The sequence below is a fragment of the Cyphomyrmex costatus genome, unplaced genomic scaffold (genome assembly GCF_001594065.2).
Source record: "Cyphomyrmex costatus isolate MS0001 unplaced genomic scaffold, Ccosl1.0 scaffold819, whole genome shotgun sequence".
NCBI classification, from domain to species: Eukaryota; Metazoa; Arthropoda; class Insecta; order Hymenoptera; family Formicidae; genus Cyphomyrmex; species Cyphomyrmex costatus.
The window spans coordinates 41,642-59,826 of record NW_017280396.1 but is presented as its reverse complement, the minus strand read 5'-3'; the positions used below and the strand labels follow the sequence as shown (position 1 = coordinate 59,826).

General features: G+C 31.7%; 3 protein-coding genes across 3 annotated transcripts; 1 reads left to right on the top strand and 2 right to left on the bottom strand.

Moving 5' to 3' along the window:
* Positions 1-1,370: 1,370 nt before the first annotated feature.
* On the top strand, positions 1,371-8,884 carry eys (eyes shut). Its single transcript, XM_018549428.1, has 16 exons — positions 1,371-1,387; positions 1,966-2,127; positions 2,919-3,067; positions 3,788-3,898; positions 3,966-4,073; positions 4,183-4,296; positions 4,570-5,362; positions 5,536-5,935; positions 6,126-6,436; positions 6,594-6,804; positions 6,951-7,102; positions 7,382-7,518; positions 7,624-7,869; positions 8,098-8,295; positions 8,526-8,754; positions 8,813-8,884. Exons 1-16 carry the CDS (start codon positions 1,371-1,373, stop codon positions 8,862-8,864), a joined length of 3,390 nt encoding a protein of 1,129 aa, XP_018404930.1. The 3' UTR covers positions 8,865-8,884.
* A 174-nt stretch (positions 8,885-9,058) lies between these two features.
* Positions 9,059-12,243, bottom strand: l(2)k14505 (ATP synthase mitochondrial F1 complex assembly factor 2 homolog l(2)k14505). The gene is made up of 6 exons (XM_018549431.1): positions 12,090-12,243; positions 11,768-11,961; positions 9,784-9,894; positions 9,519-9,699; positions 9,336-9,451; positions 9,059-9,205 (listed from the first exon to the last, which is right to left on the bottom strand). The coding sequence occupies exons 1-6, from the start codon at positions 12,178-12,180 to the stop codon at positions 9,059-9,061; spliced, it is 840 nt and encodes a 279-aa protein (XP_018404933.1). The 5' UTR covers positions 12,181-12,243.
* A 3,960-nt stretch (positions 12,244-16,203) lies between these two features.
* LOC108781470 (52 kDa repressor of the inhibitor of the protein kinase) lies at positions 16,204-17,172 on the bottom strand. The gene is made up of 2 exons (XM_018549432.1): positions 16,747-17,172; positions 16,204-16,491 (listed from the first exon to the last, which is right to left on the bottom strand). The coding sequence occupies exons 1-2, from the start codon at positions 16,848-16,850 to the stop codon at positions 16,323-16,325; spliced, it is 273 nt and encodes a 90-aa protein (XP_018404934.1). The 5' UTR covers positions 16,851-17,172; the 3' UTR covers positions 16,204-16,322.
* Positions 17,173-18,185: the final 1,013 nt, after the last annotated feature.

Here is an 18,185-nt window from a genome sequence, read left to right as displayed (position 1 = left end):
TTTCTTACATTTTCCGGAATCAGTTGGAAATCTAACGTCGTAAGTGAATCATACAATATTAGAAATTTGTAAATTTATTAGTTAACATTGATTCAAATTGAAATAGAGTTTAAAAGCTGGTACGAAATATAAAAAAACAAATATCGACAATAGAGATTACATTTGAAAATTAATGATTGATATGCAACTACTTACGTATGAAATGATATTTTATATGCTTTTCTAAATTTAATTGTTTTTCCGACTTTCTCTCGAGATCATTAGTATTTTTACAACCAATTGCAGCGCACATAGACATATTTATATATGATTTTTGAAGTAACCACATTTAACACAATGATTGACGATTTTTGAATAAGTTCTCACTTTTGCCGAAAGAGCACGCAGCAAGTGACGGTAATGGGATACCATCTCTTTGCCCCTGACGGTTTCACCCCCGCAAGAATAAGCTATATCCCTACTTTCCTATATCCGTGGTTTGAAAAAGTTATTTTTTAATATGGAAAATAAATTATTTTGGATTTCTAATATTTTTTTTATAGTAGTAGATGATACAAAGTTTTTATTGGTATAATTAATTTGCTTTAAACATAGTAAATAATAATTAATAAATTTAGTTTTTGATAGGTGCGGCGTATATATAGAGTTTACCCTATATAAAATCTCGATTGAATAACTTTTACAGGTGTATAAGGTAGGCTTCCACTACAATGCCTTACTATAATGAGTCCAATAGTAGAAGCTGGGACAAAACGCCATAATTACGTGATATTCTTCGCAATGTATTAAATTAATTGAATAGGATTTTTAACGTAATTTATTGGTTCATTGCCCTCTTTCTCTGTATTATTTGAAAAAAAAATATCTCTTTCTATTAATAAATTTTATTTTTATAATACAATAGTAACATCAGTATTAATGTCGATACGATTGCTTCACGCAAGCGTACAGCTTGTAATAGTTATATTTGTATGGTCGAGCGTTGCTAAGACTACAAGTTGCGTCGGCAGAGTATCGTGAATGGTTTCGCCAAGAACAGCGTACATATCAACGTATATACACGGTCTATGCTGCACTAGCAATATATACCTATAGCATACCGTAATTGTGTATAGAAACTATCGAAAGTGCCGTGTTTCTCGACAACCCGTGTTCTCTCTTTTTTTTCTATTGCCTACTTTCGTACAGGAATGGGAAGGTAATGGGAAAAAATCATCCGTCCTTTTCTCTCGGTGAATCATTTCCACTTTTTAATCCTTTTAGAGATGGTACCGATCAAGTATAATTAATTTTTTCTCTACAGCATTTTATCTAATAACTTAATGCCAGAATTCACGAGAAAGGTCACGGACGAACGTTGGCACAGTAACATGACTCAAAACTGCATGTATTATTATTTCAATATTGAATCGTTGTATATTGAAGCAATTAAGGCTTGAGAAAAATTAAACTTAATTTTTCTAATTTTATATAATCAAATATACAAAAAAATATATCTATATATAATATCAAATATATATATTTATACGAAGAATTTTAATATAATTATATATTTATATTCTCATTTTATTATTAACATACAATGAATCATAGTTTCGCCAATTATTTTAATAACTAATGCGATGTGTTAACGACAATAATATATTAATTTATATACTATATAAAGATATTTTCGTAATCTCTATTATAAAATTATAAGTATTATATGTCTGCAAAATCACTGCATTATTCAATATGAAACAAATAGATTCATATCTCATTAATTTACATCATGTAATGATTGTAGATCTTCTTTTGTCCTAATATATAACATACGTATAATAAACGTAATCTATATATACTCACACACATATTCCAACGTATGGGCACACATCATACTCACATATTTATTTATTATACGTAGTAACAAATCGATGTGTGTGTGTACATATATATTATGCTATAAAGATATGTAAGACTATTTAGGTTGACTTATAAATGGAGTTACTATCCGTCATCTGCAAGGATCGCGTGTAAAAATATTTTTACTGTGATAGTACTGTTGACCGCGATTACGGTGTTTGCATTAGGATCAGATTGTAGTGAAGATCCTTGTATGTATGGAATCTGTTTGGACAACAAAAACAGGTACATATAGTTTTATATTTATTAGTAGAAGCACGCATCTTAATAATCTAAAAATAAGGCAAACATTATTTCGTTATGCAGACATAAACAGATATATTGTATGTACGCTGTATTGTATATACATATACGTATATACACATAGAAGATAAATATAGTTTTTCTTTTAATTTATAATATCTCGCATAGAGAAGATATGATGATATATATTATATTAATTTATTGAAACCAATTATAGTAAATGACATTTATAAGAAATATTAAATATAAAAATAGCAGTTATAAAATTTTTCTTAAAATCACATATATTTTGTCTAATAAATATATAGTAGGATAAAAACAATTAATTTAAAATTTGTCTCACACACAATAGGACTCTTAATATAAACAATAATCAATCATAATATAATGGCAAAGTAAGAATCAAATAAAACTGATATAACAAATTTACTTGTAAAATAAAACTAAATACGTTACATCAAATAAGCAAATTTACAAAAATTATTTAACTTAAAACTAATTAAACTTAAGTTACTAAAATTAGTGATTAATATATGACCAGTTTCAACTCTCTAATTGAGTCCTCTTCAGACTTCGATTCATCTCGTTAATGGATAAAGTTGCAGAAAAATAATTTGATTGATTATTGTTAGTAGGATAAAAATTATTAAGTATTATACTAATAATATTAAAAATATACAATAAATATATAATTACATAATAAATTAAAATAATTAAAATTATGGAAATATCTATTTATTTCCTCTTCATGATTTTTTTCATGGATGATACAGTACTTATTCTTGTTACTGCATCGATGGTTACACGGGAATTAATTGTGAAATTAATTGGGACGAATGTTGGTCAGATCCTTGTCTTAATGGTGGCACATGCAATGACGGCGTTGCCGCATATAATTGCACCTGCCCTGATGGTTTCATAGGTAATAATTTATTTTTCTTCGTCATATTATTTGTCATAAATTAATACATTAAGCGGGGAACACAGACTTTTGCATAACGCATAAACCATATACATAAAGAATTTGATTGGTCCACTGACTCATGCATAAGAAAATGGACCAATGAAATTCCTTATGCATATGCTTTATGCGTTATGCAAAAGTCTGTGCTCCCCGTTTTACTCAACAAAATTAAAACATCGTCTGTTTCACTCTGCAAAAATAGGCAAATTTCGAGATAGAATAACTTTGTCAAAAATCATCGTATCGAAATTTTTAAAAAGACATTTTAAAGCTTGAAATCTCTACTTTTCGGACTGGTACTTCAAAAACCGATATTACTGATATTTCATAAAATTACGCAAACATGAAGATACATCAGATCTCGAAATTTTATACAAAATTTTAAGATTTGATGCATTTTCATTTATGTTTGTGTTTCTTCATGAAATCGGTAAGACCATTTTTTAAATTACTAATCTGAAAAGTACAGATTTCAATCTTTAAATGATTTTCTAAAAATCTCGAAACGATGATTTTTGACAATGTTATTCTATCCCGAAATTTTTGCTTATTTTTGCAGGGTGGAACAGTTGATACTTCAATTTTGTTGAGACGTGTATAAGAGAATAAATAAAAATAAATAATATACTGTTTTAATTATGAGATTTAATATTTAATACCGTTTTAAATTAAAATTAGGTGTGAATTGCGAGCAAATATATAGCGAATGTTCAAACTATCCGTGTCTTAACAATGGTACCTGTGTCAATTATGATGGTATCACTTGTCAATGTTTAGATGGATATTCAGGTGCGTGATGACAAATATGTATATTCAAAAAGTTTTCAACGTCGTTATTTTCTTGTTTTATTTTTAGGAGAACATTGCGAAATTGATGCATCAGTCTGCAACGAGACAATGTGCAAAAATTCCGGTGAATGCATCGAAGGACCCGGTTTCTCATTCTATTGTCGTTGTCGCGAAGGTAAGAAATTCGTAAAGCAATACAAATAAAATTTTGCTCTTAGCTGCATTCTTTATTCTATCTTAATGGTACTTTTCTCATCTCATTTACAATTTCACTCTTTGAAAAGGATGGACCGGTGTTCTCTGCGATATGGACGTTGACGAATGCTTGGAGTCACCATGCAAAAACGGTGGTCTCTGCATCAACATTCCATCTTCCTACACTTGTGCTTGTTTATTCGGTAAACAAATTATTCTTGTCTATAAGATACAGCTATTTTTGTCCAGAATAGCATATACAAATATAATAACTTATATATAATATATAATTAAAATTAGGACCATAATTAAATTTCGGATGTTACAAGTATATTTTACTATCTTTTATCTTCTTAAGATTAAAGCGGGCATTTTTTAAAACATTAAAAAATAACATATGTCACTTCTCATATTTTTCTAATATTAATTATGTATAAAGTTTAATGAGCATTTTTATTCCATTATTTTTATTAAAGGTTTTACTGGCAAGAATTGCGATAAGGCAATCGTACCGTGCAAGGAGAATTTTTGTCAAAACGGAGGAGTATGTCTACTGGAGGACGACCGTTCAGTTTGTTACTGTGTGCCCGATTATCATGGTGTATTTTGTGAGCTAAGATATGATGATTGTGAATCAAAATTTGCACAATGCAACAATGGAGGTACCTGTATCGACGGTATCAATAGTTTTACTTGTTCGTGTCCATCAAATTACGGTGGTCCTATGTGCGAATATAGTTTTCCCTCGACAATCACTATAGAAACGGAAGACACATCTGAACAAAGAACAAGTCTAATCAGAACTACAACTGCCATAGTTTCATTTGAAGAATCAACTTCATTAGTGAACACATCTATATCTTTATCATCCCCATCGACTATCAGCTTTGCCACTTATTCGACATCTCCGAGAACAAGTAGTTCACCTTATACAAAGAGATATACAATTATAGAGAAGACTACAACATCAAGATATGAAAATTCTAATATTAGCAGTGATAGCAATGTTTTTGTTACTGAATTTCCATCAACGAGTTCAACTCGAGATGATTTCGTTACGTTGGAACAAGTAACGGTATCGTCAATCACTGTTACTGAAGACTATCAATATGAAACAGAAGGTATTGAAGTTTATTTACCAACTGGGAGATCTGTCCATGACGGTGAAGTTACTAAGGAATTTGGTGATTATGATCAGACCACAAAGATACATTTACCGGTTTCCAGTAGAATAGACGAAGATGTAACGGAATACACGACAAGTTCTAGGTAAGTGGGATATTCTTATTAAGAAATGAAGTAATTCTTATTTTTTTGGATATTGAGATCAATATATTTGATAAATGATGATATTAATTATGTTATCACTTTAGCCACAATAATAAACGAGACAATTTGTATCATATGAGTGAATTTTCATCCAATATTCCGTTCTTTATTAGTTATCAACCTACAATAGATGAATACCAAAAGAATGATATAACTAACGTCACAAGTGCCATCATGAATCACGCTACCGATATAACACTTTCCATCGATACGACATTCCGATACACGACGGATTCCATACAAAATAGAACATTCGAGCTGGGAACTACGATCATAGATACACCAAGAACTGTTGTACCATTAACTACCTCATCAACACTGCCATCGGTCTTACCTTCGACCATCAGACTTGACACTTCCACAGTACCTTCCTCGTTAACGTCTACTAGCATATCTTCGTTAAGCCAAACTACTGTTATTAACATCGAAGTTAATACTACACAAATCGGCGCTTGTCGCGGAAATCAGTGTTCTATGAATACTACCATGATAACTCCGCGAAATATTACTGAAGTAAGTGATTAATATAACAATAAAAACAATAAATAATAATACATAATAAAAAAATAATTTGTAAAGAACTTTGAAACTATAGATACTATAATCTTTGTAAGCAACCTATATGGAAAACTTAAACTTAAAACTATTTCTCTCAAAATAAAAAATTATCAGTTAATGTGTCTGTATTATAATTGTTATTTAGTATGCTGATGGTTGCAAGACAGATTCGACTATTATGCAAGCGGCCTTTAACGGCAAATCTTTCGTTAGACAACGCGTCGAAGTAATAATCACTGAGAATAAGAGCGCGACGCTCCGAATTTATGTTAAGCTTAAAACGGCATTTAAAAATGGAATTATATTACACGTTTACTTTGACAATGAAAGATATTCTTCGGTGTACTTGGAACTTGGATCGTTGAAGTTCCAGTTTTCTTGTGGTCTAGAAACTATATTACTTGGTGAAATCGATGCAATTATCGATAATGGATATGAAATGGGCATCGATATGAGGTATTCCATTTATATTAAATTATTTTTTTAACTTTAATTTGTTCTTACTCTAAAATTCTTATTATCTAAATCAATAGGCATAAAAATTCGTTATCTTTTTAATTTTTTTTATGACAATATTAATAGGAAAGAAACATTTCCTTTTGTTTTATCACAGCTTTCAATATGTTGCTAATGATGAAAACGAAAAATGTTTTGCCAAATTATTGGTAAACGGTACTATGGCTGTGACTGGCGAACAAATATTACCACAGAAAGGAATGGTTCCAAAATACGCTAATGTGTACATAGGAGGCATCCCATTAACGTTCTCACATTATTTTCCTCACGTAGCTAGGGGATTCATTGGTTGCATGGATTCTCTGAAGGTGAGAGAATTAGTTTTAATGAGGGATTATTCTCTCAGCATTCCAGATTTATTCACAGAAGAGTTCAATTATTTTAAAAACTTTCTCAATGAAAGGTTTATTAATTTTATGCAGAATGGCTCAGAATTATTTCAATTACATTGCAGGTAAATGGAATTATGCGACATTTTATTCACGATTCTACAGAAACTTTCCAAATTGAAGAATGCACATCATTTTTATGTTTATCGAATCCATGTCAAAATTTCGGTGCGTGTGAAGAAAGTGGTGGAAGAATTCGTTGTAAATGTATAGCGGGGTAAATATCTATGAAATTATAATAAAATTAATTTACGCAAATTTTTCCTTTTTTTAATACATCTTTATATACGTCTAAGAAAAGGAATAGTGTGAACATAATAAAAAAAGTAAGAGCAACATTACAGATAAAGAAAATAAATGATTCTAATATTAAGAATATTATTAATTCTAGTATTAATATTTCTTGATATTAAAAAATATTTTAATTAACACTAATCAATTTTAGTGTAGAAACAACAGTCTTTAAAATCTGCTCAGTAGAAAAAACTGTTTATAGGTATACCGGGCCTTTGTGTGAACATTCGGCATGTAACGATAATCCCTGCTCGATGGGTGCCACATGTGTAAGCTCTCCCGGAACTGGTTTCATCTGCGTCTGTCCACTCGGTAGTCGTGGGCTTTTTTGTGAAGAAGGTAAATCGTAATAACGAAATATTCAATAGATATTCTATAGATGTGATAACGATGCAATAAAATCGCAATGCAATAAAATTTTGACAAAGTAACTCGTCCTGTCAGATGCCATCTTAGTACGGCCAGCTTTCTCAGTCTTCGTCCCTGGCTTCGCGTCGTATATTGCTTACGGCGTGTCTACTTCGATAAAGGATACAATGGAACTGAAGCTGCGACTCATCCCGCGCACGTTTGATCAAATCTCTCTGATAGCATACCTCGGACAAAGAAGCTCGCGCCGTGATGTTTCGGATCATCTTTCGATAACGTTCGTGCGCGGATATATTATGCTTACATGGGATTTGGGTTCCGGTAAATGATCAATGAATGTAAATTAGAACTTTCCATATATTCGAAGTTCTCATACCTTTTTCAGTCATATCTTTAATAAATGGCATAGATATAGATTATTTAAGGAATTTTATAATTTGTCTACACTGCATCTACACATTTATATATATATATAATTATATAAAATTTTGGCATGAAGTTCAAAGAAAGTACATTATTTTCAATTTCAATATTATAATCTTTTAATAGGAGTGCGAAGAATCTTTACTAGCGATTCGTTAAGCTCTCTGAGCGTGACAGGATCGGCTAGTAAAAGTAAAACGTATACTCTTCGTGTCGGAAGGAGAGGTAAGGAATCGTGGCTTGCTGTAGAGGGTCTCAAAAATGTGACTGGTCAAGCAGTAGGATCTATGACTCAACTCAATGTATCGCCTGTTCTCTATATCGGTACGTTGTTGCAGATTCGACATTTAGCATAATATCAACTCCACAATCGTCTGTTATCATATATTTTATGCTAAATGTAGCTATTCAATCCTCATCACTCATATCTGACGCGCGTTGACATACCGTCTATACATTTCGAATGAATATAAGTCGAAATGAAATAATATTGTACATGAAGTGTATATAAGTGAATAAAAATATAGAGAAAATTTTTCTCATTTTTTTTTCAGGTGGTTATAAATCTAAAAACTTTGAAACGTTGCCTCACGATCTCCCTCTTCATACTGGCTTTTCCGGATGTATATTCGATGTTGAATTGCGTACAGATACGACGATTCTTCCACTGACTGGTACCAGTCCTGCCACTGGCCGTGGCATAGGTGAATGCAATCACAATGAATGCATTCGCCACTCGTGCAAGAACGGTGCGGTATGTTTACATCATGGGGCATCGTATAGGTAATATACTATATATATATATATATAATATATAAAAAATTGTTCATCGTCTTTTCAGTTGCATTTGTACAAAGGAATGGGTTGGGCCTGATTGCTCCATTCCTATTTAATTCGTCATTAGAAACAACTTTCTAGATGCCTGTAAGGAATTTCTTTCTCTCAGTTTTTTATTAATTAGTACGAAAGGAGGAATCGGTTAGCATCGATATTATAATATTATATATATACACATTACAATGAACATGTTATTCTTACAAATTTTATATTTATTAATGTAGTGATTCTATAATAATCTAAAATAAAATTAGCTTACATTAAAGGCGTCATTTTTGAGCTGAGAAGTGGAGGAATGAGAATTTAAATATACAAATAACATTGCTGCCGATAGATGAGCCTGCAGATCTTGTTTGCTGTATTCATGATACCATTCTACATTGCCCCAATGAGAAATCTATGTATAAAATATATAATAATGATACACAATAGAAACGTCACTAACATATAGTAAATAACAAAAGATAAAATAGACTTTACAAAATTAACATTTTTATCACAAATCTATTTAAGAAGGTAATATATACCTGGTATTCTTCTTCTAGGCGTGAAAGACTTACAGCTTCCGGAATATTAATTACTGTTGCAACTGTGGCAAGAGTTAAAATAATTGATTTTAATCTGTCCACTGCATATACAAGACCTATATACAAATAGCAATTAATATATACAAGCATAGATCATTTTATCTCACAAAATTGCATTATTACCATAAATACTATTGAAATTATGAGATAATAAATGTCTTGTTAATGTAGCTTTGATTTCCATAGATATTGTAGGTGCATCTATACTTTGAGTTTTCTTAATCTCTACATTGTAATGTTTACAAAACCAATAAACTATTGGTTCCCACTTTTCAATTTGTAATTGATACAGTTCATCCACTTCCTAAAGTCACAAAAACCATTAATCAAGATACTATCACATTAAAAATTGTTATTGAAAATTATAAAAATTTATATAAATACTTACACTCGAATAAAACAAAATCGTGTCCATTTCTAAACAGTTTATCATGTGATTGACCAGATCTATTTTGGTGCAATTGTATGGATTGTCTAATACAGTGTTGCATAAGGATGTCTATAACAGAAAATCAGAAAAATGTTAACATATGTTTATATAGAGATATTCCGTATTTATTTAGAATAGATACAGAATATCATATGTGAACTGGTAGTGTCAAATTAGAAATTACTAAAATAGTAATACCAAGTACACTTGTAATTCTAGAGTAAATTTTGTATCCTATTAAATTAACTATGATTACAATAACTAATAAAGAATCAGATTCAAGACAAGGTAAAGGCCAAATGGAAGATAATCACATCAAAAATCGATGAAATTATATTCATTCAATGTGTTTTTGCATAAAACAAAAGAATCTGGCAGAAAAAGGTACCTATCCTGTGCGAACCAAGATATTAATTGCAGGGAATGGAAGTAACTCGTTACTTGTAACAAAGTTACAGTTACAAGTTACTTTTTTGGTAACTTTACTGGTAACTGCGTTACTTTCTTTTTTTGGTAACTGTAACGGTAACGAGTTACATTTTTTGGGTAACTGTAACAAAATTTACAGTTACTTTTGTCGTTACTTTGCACACGATTGAACACGGTTCGATTGGATACATGCTATTTATAACGCTTATCAATAAGACTTGAAAGCCCTTATAGACATTCGGCCGTTATGATTCAGTAATTATTTTACACTTCTATCTTCTATGTAATACATAGGACATACAAATATTTCAGTTTGCTGCATATTTTACAGGTTTTAGAATTACAAAATTGTGTTTAAAAAAAATTAAAAAATAAATTAAATAATAGTAAAATGAGAAGGGCTATGAACCCAAAAGCGAAACAGTTTAAAAGACGATGACAATAAGTGTCGAAACGTCGTTTGTTTTTATCTTTGTTTTGTTCTAATATATATTTATACATTTAATTACATTGTCATCGTCGTTCTTATCAGAAATAAACTGTTTCATTTTTGGCTCGTAACCCTTCTCATTTTACTTTTATTTAATTTATTATTTGAGCCATTCTACATTGTTTTTTCTTTAAATAAAACTATATATTTGTCAGTATTACATATAAAAAAAAAATGCAAAAGTACATTTTTAAATTGATTTTAAAAAAGTAACGGAAAAGTAACGAAAAGTTATTTTTCAAGTAACGGTAACTGTAACGAGTTACTTTTAAAAAGCGATAACTGTAACTGTAACTAGTTACATTTTTTACTCGGTAACGAGTAACTGTAACTAGTTACTTTTAAAAAGTAACTTTCCATTCCCTGTAATTGTTAAAGTTTACGACTATTCAGGTTAGAATATCTGTCATATCAACTCTATATGAGTGCTGAGTATATACTTTACTTTCTGTTTAAAAAGACAAAAAGTCACTGCTTTAAAAATACAGAAATAACTTTTTGTGTTTTTAAACAGTACTTTTGTATTTTTAAAGTAATTCTGTGTTTTCAGACAGTGTTTTTTTATTATTAAAGTAGTGAATTAAAGTAGTGACTGTGTTTTGAAGACTTTTGTATCTTTGAAACAATAAATTTATGAATTTTCCAAATTTCGCATTATTTTCTTTTTCGAGCGCATACTTATGAAAATGCATGCGCGTGTGGCCAAAAAATATAAAAATATGACTGCAGTGCATGTCACATTGCAGTGTTAAGTGACCATGACAGATAACCTGAATTGTCGTGAACTTTAACGATTAATATCTTGGTTCGTGGGGCAGAGTGACACTTTTTTTGGCAGATTTGTTTGTTTTATGCAAAAACGTGTCGAATAAGTATATAATTGCATTGATTTTTGAGATGATTATCCTCCGTTTGACCTTTACCAAAGACAATTGCTCGATCATGATCATGTTATGATGTTAAATATGGAATGTAAAATCATAAAGTAATTAAATTGGTCACATGTAATTATATTAGTCATACCAGATGCATGCTCTCTCTGTTGATTGTCTCCTTCTGTGCGTCCCACTCAGTGGCCACTGCTAAGGCCAGAGGTTTGCTATTCACCTCAAATATTCTGCCCTGTGGTGTTTTCAATTTCATCTGATCCAGAGTAACCTCAAATTTTTCTCCACTCGAAAGTATGTTCGTCCTTCTATAAAATCTTTTCGCCGAAGCTACAAATGTCCAGTTTTATAATGCACTTAGTAATAATCATTCAATTAAAATTTATTAAAAAGATATCACACACACAAAAATCTAATTTAAAAATAATAGTATTTGGAGAACAAAATGTGATTATTACCCATATTTCTTACAATCAAGGAACCTGATACAAATTTATGGCATGTAAAATAATATAGTGTATTGATCAACTCGTTAAGTATTTGAGACATATCTCTTATTATTGTTTATTATTATTGTCTTTTTCTTTTCAAAACATTCAAGAGGATCTTTTTCTGTAATTAATGGCGCACACCTCCCAAAATAGTAATAAAGGATACGATCAGATCACATCTTTTATTATGAAAAACGTCTTTAGTGGGTACACACTGGTACACACAGTCACAGTATATACTGTGACACAGTGGCACAGTCATGGTGGAAGTCATGAAGGAAGATATAAGGAGACTCCACTCGGTCTCGCCAGTCTACAAGACATGAACCCATTTTAGGTTTCGAGTTCCGTTTCCGATTCTCGACACTCGCAGCGCTCGTGAATTTAGTAGTGCTGCGCATAATGAGTGCGAGTAAGAGAAATGATCATTTCTCTTACTCGCACTCATCAGAATCGGAAGCTGAACTCGAAACCTAAAATGGGTCCACTTTTATTTTACGGAGTGGAGTCTCCTTATATCTTACTTCCTGGTGGAAGTATACAAGGTGAATCATTACGCACCTTGGAAAGTGGGGAGAATGACGTCACTTCTGATCGGCCAATAAGCCATTGAGCTGCTTTCCGCAAAACCGCGTAAATTCAAATATTGATATCTAGGTTATGAAATGAAAACATCATTTAAATGTTTTACGCAGTATACAAATATATTGCGTTTTAGTTAGAAATATAGATGAAGCTTTAAATATAAAATAGAAAATTTTAAAATGATAATAATATCTAAATTTCCGCAAAATATATCATAAAAAACTTGAATCTTAATAATAATATATAACTGATAATTAATACGTTGAGAATGGCGAATAAGAGTCAATCTAAATCTGATAATATATTCTAATATTCTATATTGCGAAGAATATCACGTAATGTTTGGCGTTTCGTCCCGGCTTCCACTACTGGACTCATCAGTAAGGTATTGTAGTGGAAGCCTACCTTAGACGCCGGTGTAAGTTATTAAATCGAGATTCTATATAAAGAGATATACGCGTGTCTCAGCACTTGCGAGAATTTGCGAATATCGATAGACCTCTGATGGCGGGTCGACGTAGTAATATTCTTCGCAATATTTATCCAAAGTGAGAAATAACGTTCAAATTATATATAGTCCCCCCAAATAATCTGATTTTTAAATGTCCCCCCCTTCTTAATTGTTGCGCGCCGAAAGATTTTTCGGTCTTGCAACGCAACTCTAATAATCTGAAATATCCCCCCTCCTAAATATTTGCGCGCCGATGGATTTTCGGTCTTGAAACGCAATTAATCTAGAAACTGTAAATTTTTACTTAATGAACAGAATTGCAATGTATTATCCGCGTTATTACAACCTGCGGTTTTGAAAACAAATAATTGAAGAAATAAAGGACTCTTTTTATAAACAATAATTAATACGTTGAGAATGGCGAATAAGAGTCAATCTAAATCTGATAATATATATCTATATCTGATAATAAATAATTTGAACGTTATTTCTCACTTTGGATAAATATTGCGAAGAATATTACTACGTCGACCCGCCATCAGAGGTCTATCGATATTCGCAAATTCTCGCAAGTGCTGAGACACGCGTATATCTCTTTATATAGAATCTCGATTTAATAACTTACACCGGCGTCTAAGGTAGGCTTCCACTACAATACCTTACTGATGAGTCCAGTAGTGGAAGCCGGGACGAAACGCCAAACATTACGTGATATTCTTCGCAATATAGAATATTAGAATATATTATCAGATTTAGATTGACTCTTATTTGCCATTCTCAACGTATTAATTATTGTTTATAAAAAGAGTCCTTTATTTCTTCAATTATTAATATATAACTGCTTTGATGATGTAATGTTTAAATATTGTCAATTACAGTTTTATTATTGCTATGTGATATATAGAAAGTGTTTAGAAATGAAATATTTACTATCAGTAAAGAATATTTGACATAAACGGTTTTGACTTAACTCCAAATATATCAACAATGAAACCATCTTCTTTGAAGCAGAATGTGTTCAATATACAGAATAATTATGCAACCCTTTCTGTCAAATTTGCGAATAATTTGTTTTCTTCACAACTATTACCTTTTTACACTAGCGACTACTACAACTTTTTCGAATGTCGGGAGTACACCTGAAGTGATTTCGAACTTGCCTTCGTCTTACTCGCAAATTTAAAATAGGAGGATGTTGTATAAGGAAATAAAATACTAAGCTAATATGAAATGAACAATGTTTTTTTTTATAACATAATTTACTCACTATTGCAAACACAAACATGAATATAATATGCAGATTTAATTATTAACAATGTTAATAAACAAAATTCGTACTTGAAACATTCTAACCGTGTTACATTCAATCAGTTACGAATAACATTCGTGATTCTTTGCAGCTTCTTATTTTTCTTTACAGGTATGCTGTATAAATAAGTTTCGTTTCTAGTCGCGACCGTTGTAACCCATAGATTTATACTCATAGACTGCGCATCTCAATGGGCCGACTGTCGTCTGGACTAGAGAGAGAAAGCATGAGTGGTCGGAGCTTTGTCTCTTTCTAACGATTACCACCATTACCATTTATACTCATAGACTGCGCATCTCAACGGGCCGACTGTCGTCTGGACTAGAGAGAGAAAGCATGAGTGGTCGGAGCTTTGTCTCTTTCTAACGATTACCACCATTACCATCGTTAGAGAGAGACAAAGCTCCGACCACTCATGCTTTCTCTCTCTAGTCCAGACGACAGTCGGACAGTTGAGATGCGCAGTCTATGAGTATAAGTCTATGTTGTAACCGGGTTTGTTTGCATCCTGTATGTCACACGGAGACACACTATCAAACGCCATACACTCACACAAACAACTCAAGCGCGTTTACTTCCTCCCTTTCAGCTCACACAGCGATTGGTTGGTTTATTTTACCACTGCGCAACTCCTAAGTACTTCACCTTGTATACTTCCACCATGGGCACAGTCACCAGTGTCACCACAGAGTAGTTGCACAGTATATACAGTAGCGCAACTCTCTGTCGGCACCTTTGATGTTAGTCTTTTTCTTCTTGTCGATTATAATTGGCCGGGTAGCCGATCCAACGGCAATCATCAAGGCCAGGAACGAAAAATCGTAATGTGTAAACAAAACAAAGTCGTAATATGTAAACGAAGAATGATGCAATGCCCGCGAAAAATGGCGAAACCCGACGAACACCGGGCGCCTGCGATTGCAACGTCGTCACGCCACTCTAAAGCGCGTCCGGACGGACGAACGAGCCGAGCCAAACACGGACACACATCAGTAAGGAAATTCGAGGCACGGTCAAAGTCGGCAACACTTTCTCAAAAATATACAAAAAACGAACACCCGAACCGAGACGCGTCCGCACCGGTCGGGTGGTTCAGGGCCTTTGATGTTAGTGAAGCCTAAAATGGAGTGCGCATGCGCGGCCGAGGCGCGTAACCAATCAGGGCACTGTATTCTATCTCACTTCTGCTCTCTGTTTATAACCTTTTCTCTCTTTCTAATTTATGTTCTAGCAATGTCCTAACCTAATTTGCACATTTGAACATTTAATACGCGTACTAACAAGTAACTTTTATAAAATTATCTTAATTTATTCCATTATTCACAGCGAATACAGAAATCTATAGTTCTCGTTTACACTATATAGATATTTAATACTCACAGTGAAAAACGAGACGCATTTGAAAGAGAAAATAAAATAAAAATTAAACATATATAATGCACATTTATTTTATAACACTATATTTTGCAATTAAATATACCCACAAAATATATTATTATTAACTAATTGTACAGCAATATTGTATGTATAGCATATATCTTGTGTATACAATATAATATATACGCAATTAGAACAGAAAGTCACAATAAAGTCAAAATGACATTAGAATGATTGAAAAATGACTTTTAATGATCATTTTGGAACAATTTTAACATCATTTTGATACAATGATGACTTGTTTTGTTTGGATATATAATTAATGTGGTATTTCATATTTTGAAATATCATATGGCTCGAATAAAATTACTTATATTTATTATATTTTTTTCATATTGAATATAGTAACCGCAGATATTAGGAAATGCAAGAATATTCTCTCTCTCTCTCTCTCTCTCTCTCTCTCTCTCTCTCTCTCTCATAATTTTGTTGGTACTGCATCCGGATGAAGAATAGCTCTACTCTTGCTTATATTGTACCACTTTTCTTCAAAATGTAAGTGGCACAATCTATAAATGCGATGGGCATATTCTGCTCCACTTGCTTCTAAATCTAATCTTTCACACGCACGTATCCATTGCAACCATCTATATAAATATTATTATATTGGTTATTGTAAATACAAATAAAATATAGATAAAAAAATAATAGATATATATATCTACACATATACATATATATATGTTATATATATGTTATATATATGTTATGGTATATATATATGTGTTGTATACAGAAATTAAAAAATATTGAATATTCCAAATATACATATGTTAATATATAGCATAATATACAATAAATTCGTATGTGTTTTAGAAAATAAATGAAATAAAAAGTTGTACCTGTCATGTTCCTTTGGAAACCGAAAAAAGTGTCGTTTTTCCACAATATTTTTATTACAGTCCTCCTTTACGACACACCATCCGCTTGATTTTTGAGCACACATTTTTTTCGCCTTTTAAAATCTCTCCAAATATCTGTAACAGAAAGCTAAGATCAAAGTGCTTCAAGAGAATTTGAAATCTGTACTATTTTTGTACAGATAACCTATTCTCCGTAAAGCTAACTCGGTCTACGTTCTCTGTTTTTTTACACTTTCTTAAACACGTCTGAATACACTGAATAATTATTAAAATTAAACACGTATCACTTATCACTTTATCACACGTAGCACTATTCTCACTGTTTCTCACATAAAATTCGTCGCGTTCCCGCCACTTTCCGTCAAATGGTCCTTTAAATGCCTTATATGGACATTTCAATGGGACTGACAGACACTGACAATAGAAAGAAGAAGTGAGATAGAATACAGTGCCCTGATTGGTTACGCGCCTCGGCCGCGCATGCGCACTTCATTTTAGGCTTCACAAAATCAGGAGAGTTGCGCTACTGTATATACTGTGGTAGTTGTTTTCCATTTACACACAAGCACAGATGTCTATACCACAGTATATACAGTAGCGCAACTCTCTGTCGGCACCTTTGATGTTAGTGTTGCCTAAAATGGAGTGCGCATGCGCGAAATAGGTTAAGTACTAGACTGTGCTTTTTCTCTTTTCATCCTTCTTTCGCTCTGTCAAAACGCACTAGCACAGTATATGTAGTAACGATGCGCATGCGCGAAATAAATAGGTTGCCCTATCTCATTTTCTCCTTCTTTATTGCTCTCTCTTTATTAAATGTTCCCTTTAAACGATTATCTTTATGGTTTGGAGGGAAATATAAAGTGTATCGTCCATTCGATCCGTGAAGTGTTATGTGAGAAATTATATGATATTATATGATATTATTTATTAATTTAAATTATCTTCTAAATATATTACATTTTTTATTTGTTGTATTTTATATTTATTTTTTTGCACACACATTATATATATAATATATAATATATATTATAAATTTTTTTTTATATCAACTTTCTGATAATATGTATATACATAGCATATATTTACAAATTTACAATTATATAATATTTCTCTACATAAATATATATTTTTCAGATAATTTAATATTTTTCTTAATTATTTTACATTTATTTCTTTATTTACCAATATATTTACAATTTATTTGTATTAATTTCCATTAAGTTTAGATTATTTTATTGCATTAGTACATTTATTCGTGTCTCATTCTCCAACATGCTCCTACAATAGTTCTTACTCACTTCAATGCATTCATTGGAGTGTGACGCAAATAAATCTAGGTTAATCTAGTGCGTTTTGACAGAGCGAAAGAAGGATGAAAAGAGAAAGAGCACAGTCTAGTACTTCGCCTATTTCGC

What these genes read in the sequence shown, in the direction of transcription:
- LOC108781470 (XM_018549432.1), bottom strand. Translation starts at nt 16,850, where the DNA reads ATGTGTGCTCAAAAATCAAGCGGATGGTGTGTCGTAAAGGAGGACTGT. An exon ending in TTTCCAAAGGAACATGACAG is followed by an intron (nt 16,492 to 16,746) that starts GTACAACTTTTT and finishes ATATTTATATAG; the next exon opens with ATGGTTGCAATGGATACGTG.
- eys (XM_018549428.1), top strand. An exon ending in CTATTGTCGTTGTCGCGAAG is followed by an intron (nt 4,074 to 4,182) that starts GTAAGAAATTCG and finishes CTCTTTGAAAAG; the next exon opens with GATGGACCGGTGTTCTCTGC. An exon ending in CGTTGTAAATGTATAGCGGG is followed by an intron (nt 7,103 to 7,381) that starts GTAAATATCTAT and finishes AACTGTTTATAG; the next exon opens with GTATACCGGGCCTTTGTGTG.